Source organism: Bufo gargarizans, chromosome 5 (genome assembly GCF_014858855.1).
Source record: "Bufo gargarizans isolate SCDJY-AF-19 chromosome 5, ASM1485885v1, whole genome shotgun sequence".
Taxonomy (NCBI): domain Eukaryota; kingdom Metazoa; phylum Chordata; class Amphibia; order Anura; family Bufonidae; genus Bufo; species Bufo gargarizans.
The window spans coordinates 388248114-388269514 of NC_058084.1; the positions used below are offsets into that span (position 1 = coordinate 388248114).

Genomic DNA, 21401 nt, shown 5'->3' on the forward strand with positions numbered 1-21401 from the left:
TCCCATAGGGAATCATTGGTCTCTCCTTGTTGAGCGTTTTACAGCGCGTAGGAACGCGCTGTAAAACGCTCAGGTGTGAACCCAGCCTTAATGGTTACCCGTCCTGAGGATAGGTCAACATTTATCAGATCAATGGGGGTCCAACTTATCCGATAACCATGGTTAATCCTGGTTTATCCTTCTCAATATACCATTTATTTATTAGTAACGGTATTACTCAACATACAGATTAGTTGCATCTTTGTAAAAAGGGAAGAATTTTATAAAAATACCTTTAATAGAAAATTCCATAAATGACAGTAGGATCCCTATACATCTATTTATAGTTATATACAATTTATGACAAGGAAATTGTCAGTAGTGTTATATAAGATTTATTTTAAAGTTAGGAGATCTACTGGTGGGGGCACCAAAGGGACTTTTCCTAGAGTAAAAATCTTAGCTTCAAACTGCAGGAGGTCTTCTTGTGAGAGTTCATTTCGAGGAGTAAACAAGGCACTGGACAACATGACATCAGCTGCAGAGGAACCACCAGCATTTGATGCACTGCTTACTGGGACTCCTTGGCCAAATGTCGATGTCCTTGGTGTAGAAAGACTGCTGGTTCCTGTAGTCCCTGCCCCAAAGCCAGATGTCCCTGTAGAACTTGCAAGTCCTCCAAAGCCGGAAGCACTAGAGATCCCTCCACCAAACGTTGATACTGCACTTCCACTTCCAAAGCTGCTAGTCACTGCTGTTCCTCCAAAACTAGAGGGCACTGCTGACCCAAAACCAGATGAACCCATGCCAGGAGCAGCTGAAGCAAAACCTGAGAAGGTTGAGGCTGTTCCAACTGCAGTAGTTGTTGGTGCAAAAGAAAATGAGGATGCGGATGCAGTTCCTACATTGCCAAATCCAGATGAAGGCTTACTACCGAATCCAGGAGCACTGGAAAAAGTGGAGCTGGCCCCAGCAGTGGGAGCAGCAGTATGGGAGTCTAGCTTAAAACTGAAGGTTGCCGCTGTAGCCGTTTTCGTAGCTGGAGTGCCTGGAAAAAGGGAAATCTCAATGTTAGAATACGATAGAAAAACACGATAGAAACCAAATATTGTGAAATGTACAGTAATTAGCAAGGTGGGGGTTAGAAACCAGCACTTCTTACATGTTTTTATTTTATTACTTTCAAACCCCCCTATGAGAAATCGGTTTGACACCATTATAGGGGATTGGCAGGGTCCAACGTCTGGGCCCCACACAGATCACTAGAATAGGAGTCTGTCCACAGCTCCATTCAACTCAGCCCTATATAGAGAAGTACACGCGCTCAGCTATCTTCTACAGTCCCATAAAGTTGAATGGACTAGTAGACAAGTGTGTCTGCTGCACCATTACAAAAGGGAACATGGGCCTCTGTTCTAGCGACAAGTGGAGGCCTCAGCTGTTGGACCATCAGTTACTTATCCCATATATTTGTAGGTGGGTGTGTGTAGGTGTAGGTGGGTGTGTGTGTAGGGGTGTAGGTAGGTGTGTGAGTGTAGGGGTGTGTGTGTAGGTGTATTTGGCAGGCCACTGCTACAGCCAGTGTCTTCAGCTGTAAACCACGAGGAGTGTAAATGGCAGTATCCAGGCGTGCTAAAGCTGTAAACAGTAGAGTATATCATGCTTTTTCTTTATTTTAAGACATTGCTGGCGTTGTTTATGATTTTCTCAGACAACCACTTTAACCCCTTCAGGACCCTGTCATTTTTCACCTTAAGGACCAGGCCATTTTTTCAAATCTGACATGTGTCACTTTATGTGGTGATAACTTTAAAACACCTACTCATCCAGGCCATTCTGAGATGGTTTTCTCATCACATATTTTACTTCATGACAGTGGTAAATTTGAGTCAAAATAATTAATTTTTGTTTATAAAAAGTGGACAAATTAGCAATTTTCAAAATATCAATTTCTCTGCTTTTAAAAACAGACTTCTACTTCATGCCTGGATAATTTTGTAAAAGGACTCTTTTTTTGGGGGACGTTAGAAAGCTTAGAAAATTTCCAAACCCCACTTTTTAAGCACCAGTTCAAGTCTGAAGTCACTTTGTGATGCTTACATAATAGAAACCACCCATAAATGGCCCCATTTTTGAAACTACACCCCTCAAGGTATTAAAAACCTATTTTACAAACCCTTTAGGTGTTCCATAAGAATTAAAGGAAAATGTAGATGAAATTTCAGAATTTCACTTTTTTGGCAGATTTTCCTTTTTAATCCATTTTTTCCAGTAACAAAGCAAGGGTTAACAGCCAAACAAAACTCAATATTTATTGCCCCGATTCTGTAGTGTGCAGAAACAACCCACATGTGGTCATAAACTGCTGTATGGGCACACAGCAGGGCACAGAAGGAAAGGAACGCCATATGGTTTTTGGAAGGCAGATTTCACTGGGATAATTTTAAGTTGCCATGTCACATTTGAAGACCCACTGATGCACCCCTAGAGTCAAATCTCCAAAAAAGACTCCATTTTGGAAACTACAGGATAGGGTGGCAGTTTTGTTGGTACTATTATAGGGTACATATGATTTTTGGTTGCTCTATATTACACTTTTTGTGAGGCAAGGTAACAAAAAAATAGCTGTTTTGGCACACAGTTTTTATTTTTTGTTATTTAAGGTTCATCTGACAGGTTAGATCAGGTGGTATTTTTATAGAGCAGGTCGTTACGGATGCGACGATACCAAATATACTTTTTTTTTGTTGTTGTTTGTTTCAGTTTTACATAATAAAGCATTTTTGAAATTATTTTTTTTATGTCTCCAGATTCTGAAAGCCATAGTTTATTTTATTTTTTGGGCGACTGTCGTATGTAGGGGCTCTTTTTTTTCAGTATGAGATGACGGTTTGGCACTATTTTAGGTTGCATATGACTTTTTGATCGCTTGGTATTACACATTTTGTGATGTTAGGCGACAAAAAAAAAAAATCAGACTTTTTATTTTATTTTTTGTTCATCTGAGGGGTTAGGTCATGTGATATTTTTATACAGCAGGTTCTTACTGACACAGTGATACCTAATATGTATACTTTTTAAAAAAAATTTTACTTTACACAATAACAGGATTTTTTAAACAAAAAAAATATAATGTTTCAGTTTCTCCATATTCTGAGAGCCATAGTTTATTTTTATTTTTTGTCCGATTGTCTTAGGTAGGGTATCATTTTTGCGGGATGAGATGACGGTTTGATTGACACTATTTTGGGGGGGGGGGGGTCATATGATTTTTTTGTGATGCAAGAACGACTTTAGGGGGAAAAAAAGACGACTGAGGGGAGATCTAATTACTATGTATAAATATATGAGGGGTCAAGTACAGAGATCTAGCCCCAGGACTGTGACTGACGAGGAGAAGGTTTGTACACAAACATAGAAGAGGATTCTTTACAGTAAGAGCAGTGAGACTATGGAACTCTCTGCCTGAGGAGGTGGTGATGGCGAGTACAATAAAGGAATTCAAAAGGGGCCTGGATGTATTCCTGGAGTGTAATATTACAGGCTATAGCTACTAGAGAGGGGTCGTTGATCCAGGGAGTTATTCCGATTGCCAGATTAGGGGAATAAAAAATTGAACTGTACTATGTTACTAAGGTGACCAAAAAAAAACAACAAAAACAAAAAAAGGCTTGACTTTTTTTTTTTTTTTTTTACGGTGTTCACCTGAAGGGTTAGGTGATGTGATTTTTTTTTTTTAGAGCCGGTCATTACAGACGCGGCGATACCAAATATGTCTGTTTTTCTACAAGGGGCTTTTTATTATGGAAAACTATTTTTTTAACTTTACTTTATTTTTGTCCCACTCTGGGACTCTGATCCTCTTAACAATGCATTACAATACTTCTGTATTGTGATGCATTGGCTGTAAGTGTATTATACACTGTAATAAACTTCAACCTGCTTGCCTTTGAGATCCAGGGGGCTGGATCTCACAGGCTGTCATGGAAGGCAGCCCCGATGCCTAAAGAAAGCATCAGGCTGCCTTCCCTGCCATTGGGTCCCCGTCACAGCAGCGCAGGGACCCAATGGCCACCCTGGACGCGGCAATGCAAGGGTTAATGCGCCAGCATCTGTGTTTTCACCTATGCCGGTGCATACAGCAGGGGTCCGGCTATCAGTGACTGCCGGACCCCTGCCGCTGATCGGGCGGGAGCAGCACCTGCCCGATCAGCCCGCTGTACATGTACGGCGCTGGTCCTTAAGGGGTTAAAGATAATACTGGCATAAAGCTACGATATGCCAACAATAACCAACAGGTGTATGGACTGATAGCAGTGACCCTGATCGACTGCACAGCGTTGTGTTCCTGCAAATAAATCAATGGGGGACATTTACTAAGCATGTTGCACCAGAATTATTGCGTAAAATGAGTAAAAACGAATGGAGTTTTGATTTGCGTCAAATATATCAACTGTCTTCTCCAGAATTTTCACCATAAAGACTGCATCACGCCAGAAGGGAGTTATAAATGTCAAAGTAAGCAGAGCTATCAAATTGGCGCATATTACACCTCATTTATCATCCTCTCATTGGCAGAAATGGCTCCAATTGTTGCAGACAATTAAGCAGAAAGGTGCGACTTTGTCAAAAAGTCGTATTTATGAAAAGGAAACCAACTCGTTGTGGATTAAGTTAAATTATGGGTCGTTCGCTGAATACCCTCAAGGGTACGGTCATACATCACATACGTAAAGCAGATTTTCGACAGCAGTGCTGCAAATCCAGTGTTTTCAACAGTAGCAAAGAGAATGATATTTTTAAACATTTCATTTACAAGCTGCAGAAAGTTTCCACAATGAAATCCATGCGCAACCTGAGAAAGTCCCAGCCAAATTATGCTTAAGATGTCCTGCTGGTTTAAAGGGGTTCTCCAAGAGTACAAAATGCCCCCTCATGTGCCGGGCACCCCACATGGAATATACTTACCCCGCAACGCTCCTGGTGCTCGCATCGCTGCTTGTTCCTGCACACGGAGGAAAACATACGGTGTCGGGGAGGGGACCGGGATGAGCCTCTGTAGTATCAATGGCGTCTGCCATTGGCTGCTCATCACCCCCCGGATGTTTTCATCTGTGTGCAGGGAGAAGCAGCAGCGGTGGTGCGGGGACCTGGAGCGGCGCCGGGAGCTAAATGACAAACTTAGCCCTGCTTCCCTGAGTGTAATAGATTAAGGAAACAATGCTGTGCACCTCCAAGTAAGAGACATTACTGGCTTGTTTGCCTGCCTACTACAAATACATACTTGATGTCCCAAAACCAGACTGTTGTGGACCTCCAAATGATCCAGACTGCTGTGGACCTCCAAACGATCCAGACTGCTGCGGACCCCCAAATGATGATGGTGCCGCAGCACTAGGGGGTTTTGTGAGTTGATTAAGCTGAAAAATACAAGAACAAGGATATATGAAATTTCAAGCATAAAAAAAAAACAAAAAAAACAGTATGCATTATTAATAGTACTACTACAACTCAGGCAGCCCCCTTATATGAGCATCGAAGCATGAAATGGTCCGATGCTCTCCCTTGCCCTGCGCTGGATCCTGCAGGGCTAGGGCTTGTTCGTTTACTCTGGCTCACTGCTAGGCAGAGGCTCTGATGGGCGGGCTTTAGTGCTGCCCTGGCCATTTTACAGGCTAGGGCAACGCAAAAGTCTGCCCATTAGTGGCGGTGACATCAAGGGGCTCGCTACTGGATGGAAGCCTCTGACTAGCAGTCCCTATGGAGGGCCCGCTACGTCACCAGAACTCCATAAGATGCCTTTGCCCTGCACGATTCAGCGAAGGACAAAGGAGAGCATCGGAGCATGAGATGCTCATATTAGGGGAGAGTGAGTGAAAATGTGGGTATGTCCGGGTTTAGCTCTGAACGTGGACAACCCCTTTAGGGTGTATTACCCCCGATATCACTGGTCTCTGCACCATACAGTACTTTCCTCCTGACCTACATTGCACTTTTGACGACTTCCACTTTTTACCAACGTATCTATAAAAGTTATACTTTCCATCTTTAAACCAGCAAACGGATCAGTGACAGCGCAGTATAACTATGAGATATTTAACCTTTACCGCACCATTCTATATTCTTTACAGTAATTCTGTAATAAAAGAAGGTAATGTCATTTTACCAGTGCCGAGTGAGAGGAGTTCCAGTTCTTAATTTCATGTACCCTATGTTTCCACTGGTTGATTAGCTGTTGTGCCGAATTCACCTGACAAGCAAAAACAAAATCAGTCAGTAGAAGGGCATTTATCTGATCAGAGGCTGTGCCATGAAGAATACGCCACATTTTTCCAAATCAGCAACTGGATCTGAATACTTTTGTATTTGCATGCAATCAGCCTCTGAGCTAATCAATAAAACGTGTCTGTATAGCGCCACCTGCTGTTTGTCGTTTTCGTTATTTCTCTTACTGCGGTGGATACACATGCTCCGAACCATCCTTCAACTGCCACCAGCCCCGCCATATGTAATGTTAGACGCTGTGACGGTTACGGGGATAGAACCGTAACAACCACCCCCCCCCCCAACCCCTGAGAGAGAACGCCCCCCTGAGCTAGCAGTTTGAAATAAATCTAGCAGAGCAACACATGGGAAGATCTCTGGATCCATGTAAGTTACAGGGCTGTTTGACTTGTACTATAAGATGTCAGATTTTCATTTTTTTGTATATTAATCAGGGGATAACCCCTTTAAGTTTAAAGAAGGTGCCCCATGAAAAATATCCTACTTTTTTTTAAAATAGCACCTGGTTCTGAACAGTGGTGTAATTGCATATTATTAAAGATTTTCCAAAGCCACTGAGATATTCAATGAAACCTATCTAAGGAAAAAAATAGAACATGTAAAAACGAGATTTTTGTATAACTTACCAGTAAAATCTCTTTCTCGCTCTTTCCTTGGGGGACACAGAAGACCTTGGGTATAGCTCATCTCCCTAGGAGGCGTGACACTAAGTAAGAACTGTTAAGCCCCTCCTCCACAGCTATACCCTCAGCCTGGAGAGAGAGACTGCCAGTTGCGTGTCCAAGTAGTGAGAAAAGGCAAAGTCCAAAAGTGGAGCCAACAAGCCAACTACCCAACGGGTAAAACAAACTCGGAAACAAAGAATGGGTGGGTGCTGTGTCCCCCAAGGAAAGAGCGAGAAAGAGATTTTACTGGTAAGTTATACAAAAATCTCGTTTTCTCGCCCAATTTCCTTGGGGGACACAGAAGACCTTGGGACGTTCAATAGCAGTCCAAGAGGGGAGGGACCACAGCACCAGGGCAAAGCACCCGAAGGCATCAAGAAACCGCCGCCTGCAGACCAGGCGGCCCAAGGCAGCAGACGCCGAAGCCCCAGTGCGCACCCTGTAGAACCCAGTAAGGTGTGCAAGGAAGACCAGCGACCGCCTTGCACAAAAGCATGGCCGAAGCCTTATGCCTCCGGCCCAGGAGGCACCGACCGCTCCGGCTGAAATGAACGGTGACACCAAAAGCAGAACCCTGCCCTTGGTGCGGTAACCACAGCAATAGACACAGAGAGCGAAGGAAAGCCACCCTGGAGGCCGTCAACTCTTTGCGCGGACATCCTGGAAACACAAGAGACCGAACGCAGACAAGAGCCGGAGATCTCCAAGTAACAACTGCAAAACCAAACAATCTCCAAGCGGTGAAGCGCCCGTTCCCGGAGACGGGAAGGGGATGACCAAAGCCTCGTAGATAAGAAGGCAGATACCACCCTCAGAAGGAAGGGACGGGATGGAGAAACAGCCCCGTCCTGGAAAAGGACAGAGGGCTCGGGACACGAAGGGCCACCCATCAGACATGATGGCAACAGAAAACACAACTGTACAGGACAGCAGGAGTAGGGAGAACTTCTACAACGGCACCAAGGGAAAGAGTGGAGCGCCAAGAGCTCAGTGTGTAGTTCCCAGGGCGGTACCAGGGAACGGTACAGAGGAACCAAGAGCCACTCTGTGGAAGAAGGTCATGACAGGCCCAGGAGGGCCAGAAAACGCTGCAAGGGAAAGGACAGCGCCGACACTTGACACTTCAGTAACAGAGTCCCAGTCCCAGGGTCAGGCTGGACTAGAGAAAGACAGAACCAAGGGAGAGAAAGCAGAGTGGGGGAATGCCCCACTTACCACAAAACCTAGTCAAGAACCCTAAGTCCGACAACCGAACCCGGACGAAGCACAGTCGGGAGCGAACACCAGCGCGCTCGCAGGAATCGCCTGGCAAGCGGGAAAAAAACCCAATGTGATCAGGCGCAGACCAGTAACACGGCCCAAGGGTCGGAAGAAAACTCCCGTCGGCCCCCGAACAACATAGTCCCGTATCCAACCGGAGTGGGTGAGCAGAAGGACAGACGGAAGAAACCGGAAGGGTCCGCCCAGCAGCCGACAGATGCCAGGACAAGACAGGCCAAAGTCCAAGTCGACGTAGCCACCACAGGAAGGAGTTCTACAGTCCTGGTGAGGGAAAGTCAAGGACAACCGTGACCGAAGGGTAGTCCTCCCAAGTTACCGAAAAGGTAAGTCCAGCAGGACCATATGCCCAGAATGGAAAGGCAATCTGCACCCAGCGGGAGGACAGAACGCAATAGGCCTGGCAAACAGGCACACAGCTAGTACTGCCAGCGAAAACGAGGGAGACGGTACGAGACCACAAGTAACCCCCGGAACCATCCAAATGAACAACCATGCTCACCCCCGAAGGGGAGGGGGCAATGACGAAAACAGCCTCTGAGGCCTGGCCGGTGCAGAAGCCACCTCGGAGTGACAAACTCAGAGAGGAAGCCAAAACAACCGAGCCAGCGAGGAAAAGCAGTCGAGACAGAGGCCGGCATAACACCCTCCAAACCGAAAGGAGGAATGGCAAACAGGGAAGCCACAGGACAGTTCAAAAGCCGAATACCTGCTACTCTGTGAGACGACCTGCAGATCGCCTCGCAGAAGGCGAAAACCCTGAAGAACCCAAAAGTGGAGGTCCCTCAGACCTGGATAGACGAGCACCCAAGAGAAGTTGGGTGACCCTACCCGAGAGGAGCGGTCTGTTCCTGGTAGCAGATCAGACTGAAGTGCAGAAGGCGCCAAGACAACGCTCTTGACCCGACGGCTTGCGCGGGGAAGCAATGTCACGGGAGGACGAACGGGTACGCATCAAGGTACCCCGAACACCCCCCAGGTGGAAGGGCCAATGAACATGGCTGGTGCAGTCACAACGGGACCACACCAGAGAATGAGTGCCACCCAGCTCGGTGCAGTAGCGAGCCAGCAGAGCCCGTCTACATATATACAAGTTATACAGCGGTGAATACATTGGGCATTCATTTGTTGTGTGTTGGACAACACCTTAGGCTCATACAGGTGGACAGAATGACCTCTTCAGAAAAGAGTGCAAAGCTAGCGACAAGCAGCCTCACCCCAAGAGAAAAAAGTATGTCGCAGGAGGAAGGGAGGCATACGTACTAGCAAACCGCAGGCAGCGAGAAGGCCAACCCACCCACGGGAGGAGAAGGCAAACACGGCCCAAACAACGCACAGAGCGCACAGCCAAGCATCCCACAGTATCCATGGAAGTACAAGTGCAACCCGAAAGGGAGTTATGCACAAGGCTAGTACAGGGGGCATGCTATGGAACGCAAGCAGTCCGCCCAGAAAAGGGGGGAGAAAAGCACCTGGCAAACTCTGCAGACGGCAAGAGTGCAAAGGCCCGCACCAAAGGACCTAGTGAAGGGGGAAGGGCATGCACAGGATTATCCGGGCATTAAATTACTGTGCAATAATCCACCCAACACCGAATTTTGTGAGAGTGCAACGAGTAGTTCGCCAATGAAAGGGGAACGTCCAGTACAGCATATAGAAGGACAGCCGTGAATCTCATGAGCGCGCAAATTACCGCCCACGGAACGAGAAGTGGTCATGCACAAGGCCAGCACCGTTTCTAAAGGGAGTGCAAGCAGCGCACCCATGTTTAGAGGGCCATGCTCCTGGCCAGCAACGTATTCGGTGAGGGTGCAATGAACCGCACACGGCAGCATCGCATCCCAGGAGAGCGCGAGCACCCCGCCACGGACGGGGCCATGCACATGGCCAGCAACGTACTGGCGCAAGAACAAACACCGTCAGTGAAGGTGCATGTATGTCGCCTGAGGAGAGGAGGCATGCCCATGCCGGCAGCAAAGCCAGCGAGAGTGCGGTACACCGCCCAAGGAAGGGGGGGGGGGGGGCCATGCCTATGACTGGCAGCGGATCCGGTGAGAGTGCAAGCACCCCGCCATGGAAGGGGGTCAAGCACGTGGCCAGCAACCTACCGCGAGAGAACAACCCCAGCCAGGAAGAGTATGTATGCCGCCCGAGAGAAGGAGGCATGCTCAAGGCTGGCAGCGAAACCAATGAGAGTGCAGCCTACCGCTTATGGAAGGGAGTCATGCACAAGGCCGGCAGCGAATCCATTGAGAGTGCAGCGTTCCGCTTATGGAAGGGGGACGTGCACATGGCCGGCAGTGAACCCAATGAGTGCAGTGTTCCGCATATGGAAGGGGGACGTGCACATGTTTTATACCCATGGCCGACAGCGAACCCAGTGAGAATGCAGCGTACCGCCATAGAAGGGGGATACACACATGGCCGGCAGGAATCCAGTGAGAGTGCCGTGCTCCTTGAGGGGTCATGTACATGGCCAGCACCGTATCTGGTGAGAGTGCAATTCTTCTGCCCCAGAAGGGGGTCATGCACCTGTCCGGCATTAAATCCAGTGAGAGTGATGCACATGGCCAACCTGTAACTGGAGAGGCGACGTTCTGCCTATAGACGGGGCGCCTGCCTTTGGTCAGCGCCGCATCCCGGGAGATGGCAAGGGTCCGCCTAGAAGGGGAACATGTAGCTGGCCAGAACCGCAGCAGAGGAGCGCAACATGCCGCCTACGGAAGGGGGGCATAGCGTGCGGCCAGCACTACTGCATCAGGCTGCAGCGTCCTGCGCAACCATTCCGTTATTTATTAACTTTTTTTTTTTTTTTTTTTTTTTTAAAAACACAGCCACTCTGAGGCAAAAAAGGGGCCACCATACAGGGGCACAATCTCACACAGGCCCACCAGGAAGCCCAGAACATAGAGGGTGTCCTCTAGATGGGAGCCGGCCCCTGGTGGCCGGTACCCAACAGGTTAACAAAACATCCGGCCTAGGGGGCGGCGCTGCGATCCCCTGGGGGCGGGGGACCTCCAGGCGGGAAGAATTCGCGCCGCGAGAAGTTCCCGCCCCCTCCAACTGAGGCTGGAAGTTTGTGGCCTAGTAGGCCGAGAAGCCGGGGCCTAGATTTTCGCGGCGCCCGGCCGACCGGGAGTACCGGCGGTCGGCCGGGACCGGGAGGGAGCCGGCTGACGCATGCACTAACGGCCCGCGGGTGCCCACCCCGCGGGCCGGCAGAGACAAAGGGCCGGATTGCGGCCGTGCAGGCCGAAGCCTGGGTCAAAGGTTTGCGGCACCCGGCCGGGAGCCGGCAGACGCATGCACTAACGGCCGCGGGTGCCCACCCCGCGGGCCGGCCGAGACAAAGGGCCGGATTGCGGCCGAGCAGGCCGAAGCCTGGGTCAAAAGTTTGCGGCTCCTGGCCGACCAAAAGCCTCAACAGTCAGCCGGGGCCTGCTGGAGCATCGCGCTCAGTACATGCAGGCAGTGAGGGCCTTGCGTCCGGCAGCTTCTGGAGCCGGCAGCTTCTGGAGCGGGCCCTTGGCCCTAGACACCGGTAAGGAGGGCGGGGGGGGGGACCCTGAAGTCCAGCACTGCACCCCCTGCCCTAACGGCGCCCGTGGAGGAGGGACAGGGCAGTCAGCGAGGGCCCCCTGTACTGAATCTGCGACCGGTAAGGGGGAGGGCCGGCATAACCCCTGTGTCAGAGGCAGCTAGGAGCGGGTCTCCGGTCCTAAAGCAGAATTCCTCCACAGCCATCCATTGCTCACCCCTGTGCAATGCCCTATGAAGGGGCAGTGTATAGTCGCCCCGCGGTCACCAGTATGGTGGTGGTGTGGGGCTATATGATTATTGGGCAACAGCTGGATATGAGAGACAGCCCTGGAGCCAGAAAATGGCTGTTCCCAACGACACCTCAGGGTCCAGCAGGGACCAGTATGGGGGTCCAGCACGCAGGAGACCGGGGAGGGAATGAGGGGAACGTAGGGCTGGAGAAGCCTCTCTCTTACCACAGCCGTCTTCACCCTCGGTCCGTTCCAGCAGGGTCGCCCCTTCAGCTACTGGCACCGTAGTGGCAGGACGCTGGAAGAGGGACTTGGCGTGCGGGCGACCCTTGCGCTGGCGGGATGCAGGGGAGCTGGGCTGCCCTGGTCCACCTTGCCTTCTGTGGGGGAGGCAGCAGTGCGGATGACCGGCACTGGCGCAGCTCGACCCCGGGAGAAACAGAGAGGTCTAGTGCGACTCTGTTGTCCCTGATGATCTGAAGAAAAAGACAAAAGCAAAAAGCAAAAATCAAAACTAAAAACCAAACAGGAGAAAAACAGCCCTGCAGTAGCAGGGAGTGTCTTGCCTCCTTGGACACTAAGCAAAAACTGGCAGTCTCTCTCTCCAGGCTGAGGGTATAGCTGTGGAGGAGGGGCTTAACAGTTCTTACTTAGTGTCACGCCTCCTAGGGAGATGAGCTATACCCAAGGTCTTCTGTGTCCCCCAAGGAAATTGGGCGAGAAAAACAAATAAAAGCGGCCAAACTAGAGACTGAGAGATTAATGAGGGGGAAGTCGCAGAGAGCGACGAGGAGAAAGCAAAGCTGTTAAATATTTTTTTCTCCAATGTATTCACTGAGGAAAATAAACTGTCAGATGACATGCCGAATGTTGAAATAAATTCCCCATTAAAAGTGTCCTGTCTGACCCAGGAAAGAAGTGCAACAGCGACTTAAAAAGATTAAAATAGACAAATCGCCAGGACCGGATGGCATACACCCCCGTATCCTAAGGGAATTAAAGGGGTTGTCCAGGTTCAGAGCTGAACCTGGACAGCCCTCCATTTTCACCCCGGCAGCCCCCCTGACATGAGCATCGGAGCAGTTCATGCTCCGATGCTCTCCTTTGCCCTGCGCTAAATCGCGCAGGGCAAAGGCATTTTTCAGAGTTCCGGTGACGTACCGGGGCTCTCTATGGGGCTGACAGGAACCCCGGTGACATCACCGGCACTGATGGGCGGGATTTAGCACTGCCCTAGCCAGTAAAACGGCTAGGGCAGAGCTAAAGCCCGCCCCTCAGAGCCGGTGACGTCACCGAACACACTGCTGGGCGGAAGTTACCGCCCGGCAGTGTGTTATTGAAAACACAAGAGCCCGTGCCCTGCGCGATCTAGCGCAGGGCACTGGAGCGCATCGGAGCATGAGATGCTCCGATGCTAGGCTCAGGGGGGCTGCCGGGGTGAAAATAACGGTATGTCCGGGTTCAGCTCTGAACCCGGACAACCCCTTTAAGTAATGTCATAGCCAGACCCTTATTTCTGATATTTGCAGATTCTATATTGACAGGGAATGTCCCACAGGATTGGCGCATAGCAAATGTGGTGCCAATATTCAAAAAGGGTCCAAAAACAGAGCCTGGAAACTATAGGACGGTAAGTTTAACATCTGTTGTGGGTAAACTGTTTGAAGGTTTTCTGAGAGATGCTATGTTAGAGCATCTTAACGGAAAAAAGCAAATAACGCCATATCAGCATGGCTTCGTGAGGGATCGATCATGTCAAACAAATTTAATCAGTTTCTATGAGGAGGTAAGTTCTAGACTTGACAGCGGCGAATCAATGGATGTCGTGTATCTGGACTTCTCCAAAGCATTTGACACTGTACCACATAAAAGGTTAGTATATAAAATGACAATGCTCGGACTGGGAGAAAACGTCTGTAAGTGGGTAAGTAACTGGCTCAATGATAGAAAACAGAGGGTGGTTATTAACGGTACACACTCAGATTGGGTCACTGTCACTAGTGGAGTACCTTAGGGTTCAGTATTGGGCCCTATTCTCTTCAATATATTTATTAATGATCTTGTAGAAGGCTTGCATAGTAAAATATCAATTTTTGCAGATGACACTAAACTGTGTAAAGTAATTAACACTGATGAGGACAGTATACTATTACAGAGGGATCTGGATAGATTGGAGGCTTGGGCAGATAAGTGGCAGATGAGGTTTAACACTGACAAATGTAAAGTTATGCACATGGGAAGGAATAATGCAAGTCACCCGTACTTATTAAATGGTAAAACACTCGGTAACACTGACATGGAAAAGGATCTAGAAATTTTAATAAACAGCAAACTAAGCTGCAAAAACCAGTGTCAGGCAGCTGCTGCCAAGGCAAATAAGATAATGGGTTGCATCAAAAGGGGCATAGATGCCCGTGATGAGAACATAGTCCTACCACTTTACAAATCATTAGTCAGACCACACATGGAGTACTGTGTTAAGTTCTGGGCTCCAGTGAACAAAGCAGAGCTGGAGAGGGTCCAGAGGAGGGCAACTAAAGTAATAACTGGAATGGGGCAACTACAGTAGGGCTGCAACGATTAATCGATGTAATCGATTATATTCGATAACTGGATTCGTTGTCGACGAATCCAGTTATCGAATAATCGCCGATTCGTTGCTATGCGGGCGGGCGGTCGCTGCATCTTTATTTTACCTTTTTACAATGACGCTCCTGTAACAGCCAGGCAGAGCGGACGGCGGCGTAACGTCACTCACTCACGTGACGCGCCTGCTCCGCCTCCTTCATTCATGAGGTGGGCGGAGCAGGTGCGTCACGTGAGTGAGTGACGTTGCGCCGCCGTCCGCTCTGCCTGGCTGTTACAGGAGCGTCATTGTAAAAAGGTAAAATAAAGATGCAGTGATTAGTCCGACTTATAAGCATCGGGGCCGGGGCTGTTATGGGGAGGGGGGAGGATCTGTCTATGGCACTGCTATGGGGAGGGGGGTCTGTGTATATCACTGCTATGGGGAGGGGGGAGGATCTGTCTATGGCACTGCTATGGGGAGGGGGGTCTGTGTATAGCACTGCTATGGGGAGGGGGATCTGTGCACTGTTATGGGGAAAGGGATCTGTGCACTGTTATGCCCATAACAGTGCACATATCCCCCTCTCCATAACAGCGCCACCCACAGATCCCCCTCTCCATAACTGCGCCGTCCACAGATCCCCCATAAGTGTCGCCCACAGATCCCCCATAATAGTGTCGCCCACAGATCCCCCATAATAGTGTCGCCCACAGATCCCCCATAATAGTGTCGCCCACAGGTCCCCCATAATAGTGTCGCCCACAGATCCCCCATAATAGTGTCGCCCACAGATCCCCCATAATAGTGTCGCCCACAGATCCCCCATAATAGTGTCGCCCACAGATCCCCCATAAGTGTCGCCCACAGATCCCCCATAAGTGTCGCCCACAGATCCCCCATAAGTGTCGCCCACAGATCCCCATAAGTGTCGCCCACAGATCCCCCATAATAGTGTCGCCCACAGATCCCCCATAATAGTGTCGCCCACAGATCCCCCATAATAGTGTCGCCAATCCCACATAGGATCCCCCATAATAGTGTCGCCCACAGATCCCCCATAATAGTGTCGCCCACAGATCCCCCATAATAGTGTCGCCCACAGATCCCCCATAATAGTGTCGCCCACAGATCCCCCATAATAGTGTCGCCCACAGATCCCCCATAATAGTGTCGCCCACAGATCCCCCATAATAGTGTCGCCCACAATTTGTTTTAATATGGCCTTTGAACATAATTTTTCAAGTAAGATCATATAAACCTCTGTTTTGTAATTTTGTCGTTTTTCCCGATTAATCGAAGAAATTAATCGGCAACTAATCGATTATTCAAATAATCGTTAGCTGCAGCCCTAAACTACAGTACCCTGAAAGATTATCAAAATTAGGGTTATTCACTTTAGAAAAAAGACGACTGAGGGGAGATCTAATTAATATGTATAAATATATCAGGGGTCAGTACAGAGATCTATCCCGTCATCTATTCATTCCCAGGACGGTGACTGTGACGAGGGGACATCCTCTGCAGTCTGGAGGAAAGAAGGTTTGTACACAAACATAGAAGAGGATTCTTTACGGTAAGAGCAGTGAGACTATGGAACTCTCTGCCTGAGGAGGTGGTGATGGTGAGTACAATAAAGGAACTCAAGAGGGGCCTGGATGTATTTCTGGAGCATAATAATATTACAGGCTATAGCTACTAGAGAGATATCGTTGATCCATGGATTTATTCTGATTGCCTGATTGGAGTCGGGAAGGAATTTTTATTCCCCTAAAGTGAGGAAAATTGGCTTCTACCTCACAGGGTTTTTTTTGCCTTCCTCTGGATCAACTTGCAGGATAACAGGCCGAACTGGATGGACAAATGTATTTTTTCGGCCTTATGTACTATGTATATAGTGCCATCTGCGGTTTGTTCTTTTTCCAATTTCTCTGCCACCTCAGTGAGGTGGACGCACATGCTCAGTTCCATCCCTCAAATGCAGCAAAAGGACAACCCCCTCCCGAGCTGTCAGCTTGAAGTAAATCTAGTAGAGCAATAAATGATGAGATCTCTGGATCCATGTGAGGCACAGGGCTGGTTCTAGGTTTGTTATGTACTATATGATGATGTCGGATTTTCATTTTTTACGTTAATCATGGAATAAACCCCCTTTGAAGGGGTTGTCTCAGCAAATAGCATTTATCATGTAGAGAAAGTTAATACAAGTCACTTACTAATGTATTGTTACTATCCATATTGCTTCCTCTGCTGGCTGGATTAATTTTTCCATCACATTATACACTGCTCGTTTCCATGGTTACAACCACCTTGCAATCCATCAGTGGTGGTCATGCTTGCAGACTATAGGAAAACGCACTAGCCAATCAGCAGCCCCACGGTCCCAGCCCCCAGAGACATTGGTGCTTTTTCCTGTATTGTGCAAGCACCACCGAGATTGCAGGGTGGTCGTAACCATGGAAACGAGCAGTGTATAATGTGATGGAAAAATGTATCCAGCCAGCAAAGGAAGCAATATGGGTAATAACAATACATTAGTAAGTGCTTGTACTAACATTCTCTACATAATAAATGCTATTTGCAGAAGTAAGACAACCCCTTTAAGATATACAAGTAGGAACATTTTATTAATAATGTGCCTATAAAAGTGAATTAGAAGATGACATTTTTCTTCAGTAATTCTCCACAGTTTGTTATTATGGGAATTGTTTTAAGCATTTTACACCACAAAACTGGCATTAAATTAGGTGCATCTCACTCCAGAGCAAAGGAGATCAAGACTGACATAAGAAATGCCCTGATGAATCTCCCCCTATGTCTCTTTCTTTAGGGTACAAGACTTTGGGAGATTGATTGCAACAAAATTTCCGACTTCTAAACTTTTACCAACACCCTTCTCACTTTCTCAAAAAGCAGGTGGGTGGAGGCCGGCCATGGACAAGACCCCTGCAGCCCGACTCATTTAACAGATGCGCCACAAAAACTTTTGCTCATTACATCAGAAATTCACTCCAGCTTCTGGCTGAAATATATTTCAGAACGGCCATTATCCAGAAGGCACCACAATTACTAAGAAACATGCTTTTAATAATTGTGATGCACCTCATGCCAGCGCAGGACAAATTAAGATCAGTGTATCAGGGGGCAATTATTATATTTTTTTTTTTTATATTGCACTGTACTCATTTTGAGCTAAAAATTTTTTTAATTGTTCTTAAAAATATGGCGTCCTTTCTTCTATAAAATAGCTGAGATGCTCTAGTAGCAGCCTTTGGATATTCTGTCTTTTCTGTCAGACGAGGAGCATTCGGACTCCTTATCTCTGCTCTCTGACCTTATAAACGCTCAGTATAGCGCAGTTCTTATCTCACTGATAAGAATGTGGCTTAAATAAGTGTTTATGACCTCTCTGTAGTTCAGAGATAAGGTCTATTACATGACTGACACAAAGTACCAGTCATACAGCTAGAAAAACTGTTAGCCCTTTGTGACAGAATGGCTCAATATTTTTTAATAAAGGCCAATCGAAAAAATAATTTTTAGCCAAAAATGATTGCATGTTAATCATAAAAAAATAAAAATAATAATAATTACATAGTTTTGTAAATGGCCTTCTTTGTGAGATGTATAAAATTCCAGGCGCAGCTCTTCGGGTGAGATGTCAGTAAAACCTGTGTGGAAAATAAGCATAATGCGGTCATTTGTCCCCAAGGACAATCAGGAAATTGCTATACATACAGACACTTCTTGTGGACAACAAAACAATGCAACACTGCATAACGGTCCATTTACACTGGAAAATAAGTTAAAGAGTAACTGCCCTTTTTTTTTATATATCAAATGGACATATTAGAAGTGTCGATGGGCGGGGGTCCCAGCTCTGAGACCACAACCGATCGATAAAACAAGGGTTTAGAAGTGCTCAGCTGAGCGCCGCTTCCCCGTTACTGCTGACGAGCTCATAGACTTTCTATTGAAACCATCTACAGTCTTGCACTCAGCAGTGAGAAGCAGCGCTCGGCTGAGCGCTTCCGAGCCCAAGTTCTATCGATCGGTGGTGGTGGTCTCAGAGCTGGGACCCCCGCCGAGCAACACTTCTAATATGTCCCAATGACATATCAAAAATTGAAGAAAAAAAAAAAAAAAAAAAAAAAGTGTAGTTATTTACTCTTTAACCGTAATGAGCATTGATTGCAGATACAGCAAGTCAATTGGCACTCATTTAGTTGTATTTCTATATAACTACGATCATTCATCCCCCTTCATGTTTCCATTTGCAAGCAACAGGCCATTTACACAAAAGCACGTGCTGCTAAGCACAACGATTTCTTGGTCAGCATAAAAGATGTGATCGACAAACGAGCGAATTATCATTAACTGTTTGACTGCTTGACAAGCGTTCATATAAATGATTATCGGCCATTACTATAGCACAATGATTACCTGATAAGTGGCTCTGCTCCTTTAAGACACAATAAACGGAGTAAGCCCATTGCCCCGAAGACTCCCACGCCTCCAAATCATGTATGATATCAGCTCTAGACAAAAGATACAAAAACACACCAGTGATTATACATAGAAAGGTTAGCGTGCATTCCTCATCCATTAATTAATATGGTGCCGCTGCCTACCAAGGACAATGATTCGGATCGCTGCCAAACCATAAACAGCTACTCGTTTTTCTGCTCTTATGTCATCATAGGTTCCCATTTACCCGAATGAAGCCAAAAGTGTGCCCTACTGGCCTCAGACGAGTCAGTGTACTATTTTTTTATTTTTATTTTTTTACTACTTTTCTATGCATGGGCAATCAGTAAGAAAAGGAGATTTTTGTATAACTTACCAGTTAAATCTCTTTCTCGCTCTTCCTTGGGGGACACAGACCTTGGGTATAGCTCAGCTCCCTAGGAGGCGTGACACTAAGTAAAACTGTTAAGCCCCTCCTCCATCAGCTATACCCTCAGCCTGGAGATAGAGGCTACCAGTTGCGTGTCCAAGTAGTGAAAGGAAACAACCAACAATGCAAACAACAGCCAACAACCCAACGGGGCGCCAGCCAAAACCCTAGAACCAAACACAGAAGGGTGGGTGCTGTGTCCCCCAAGGAAGAGCGAGAAAGAGATTTAACTGGTAAGTTATACAAAAATCTCCTTTTCTCGCCCATTTTCCTTGAAGGACACAGACCTTGGGACGTTCAAGAGCAGTCCAAGAAGGGAGGGACCATAACCCAAGGCGGACCACCGGAGCATAAGGAAACCGCAGCCTGCAAGACCAGGCGGCCCAAAGCAGCATCCGCCGACGCGTGCGTATGCACCCTATAGAACCTGGTGAAAGTGTGCAAAGAGGACCAAGTGGCCGCTTTGCACAACTGCTCAGCCGAGGCTCGATGCCTCTGCGCCCAGGAAGCCCCGACTGCTCTGGTGGAATGAGCAGTGACGCCGAAAGGCGGAGCCCTACCCTTGGCTCGAGAAGCCTCAGACACCGCCAGTTTAATGAACCGGGCAATGGCCACCTTGGAGACCGCCAAACCCTTGCGCGAACCCTCCGGGACCACAAACAGGGAATCCGTGCGCCGGAAGGATCCGGTGACCTCCAAGTAAATCCTCAATGCCCTGACCACATCCAGACGGTGCAGTTCCCGTTCTCTGGAGTGGGAAGGAGAGGGACAGAGCGACGGAAGGACGATGTCCTCATTGATGTGAAAGGCGGAGACCACCTTTGGTAGGAAAGCCGGGACTGGTCGGAGCACAACCTTATCCTGGTGGAAGATCAGGAAAGGTTCGGAACAAGAAAGAGCCGCCAACTCAGACACCCGCCGGAGAGACGTGATGGCCACAAGAAAGATGACCTTGCAGGACAGAAGGCGAAGGGAGACCTCCCGCAAGGGCTCGAAGGGGGCTGATTGAAGCGCCGAGAGCACCACATTCAGGTCCCAGGAAGGAACCGGAGGGCGATACGGTGGAACAGAGTGAGCCACCCCTTGCAAAAAGGTCTTAATCGGCCCCAGAGGGGCCAGGGGACGCTGGAGAAGAATAGACAGCGCCGAAATCTGTCCCTTCAGAGAACTGAGGCCCAGCCCCAGGTCCAGGCCCGACTGGAGGAAGGACAGGATCGTGGGAAGAGAAAACCGGAGAGGTGGGACGCTCCGGGACTCACAGAACCCCAGATAGGACCTCCAAACCCGATAGTAGATCCTCGAAGATACGGGTTTACGAGCACGGATCATGGTGCGGACAACGTCCGCGGAGAAACCCCGTCGCGTTAAGACGGCGGTCTCAACAGCCACGCCGTCAAACGTAGCGAGCCTAAATGCTCGTGGAAGATCGGACCTTGAGAGAGAAGGTCCTCCCTGGAGGGCAGTGGCCACGGAACGTCTGCCAACAGCAACATTAGGTCGGCGTACCAGGACCGACGGGGCCAATCCGGGGCGATCAGAATCGCGGGAACGCCCTCTGCCGCGATCCTCCGAAGAACCCGTGGCAGGAGGGGAAGAGGAGGAAAGATGTACAGAAGGGAGAATTGGCACCACGGAAGGACAAGCGCGTCGGCGCCGTAAGCCTCCGGGTCCCGTGCCCTGGATACGTACAGGGGAACCTTGCGGTTGAATTTGGAGGCCATGAGGTCCACGTCGGGGCGACCCCAGCGAAGACAAAGGGCCTCGAACACCTCTGGGTGCAGGGACCATTCTCCCGGATCGATGGTGGACCGGCTGAGGAAATCTGCCGCCCAGTTGTCTACCCCCGGGATGTAAATCGCAGACAAGGCTGGCACGTGCGTCTCCGCCCAGAGGAGAATGAGGGACACCTCTTGCATCGCCGCGGGTGCCTCCCTGATGGTTTATGTACGCCACCGCCGTGG

The 21401-nt window shown here is 48.5% G+C and overlaps 1 protein-coding gene across 1 annotated transcript in view; it reads right to left on the reverse strand.

Moving 5' to 3' along the window:
• Nucleotides 1-242: 242 nt before the first annotated feature.
• NUP42 (nucleoporin 42) overlaps nucleotides 243-21401 on the reverse strand; it is a 28197-nt gene continuing 7038 nt past the window's right edge. Inside the window, exons 3-7 of the mRNA XM_044294165.1 lie at nucleotides 18987-19081; nucleotides 18138-18214; nucleotides 6146-6229; nucleotides 5264-5399; nucleotides 243-1027 (exon numbers count right to left, since the gene is read on the reverse strand). Of these exons, the coding sequence (XP_044150100.1) occupies nucleotides 375-1027; nucleotides 5264-5399; nucleotides 6146-6229; nucleotides 18138-18214; nucleotides 18987-19081 (1045 nt within the window). The 3' untranslated portion in view covers nucleotides 243-374. The remainder of the gene's footprint in view (nucleotides 1028-5263; nucleotides 5400-6145; nucleotides 6230-18137; nucleotides 18215-18986; nucleotides 19082-21401) is intronic.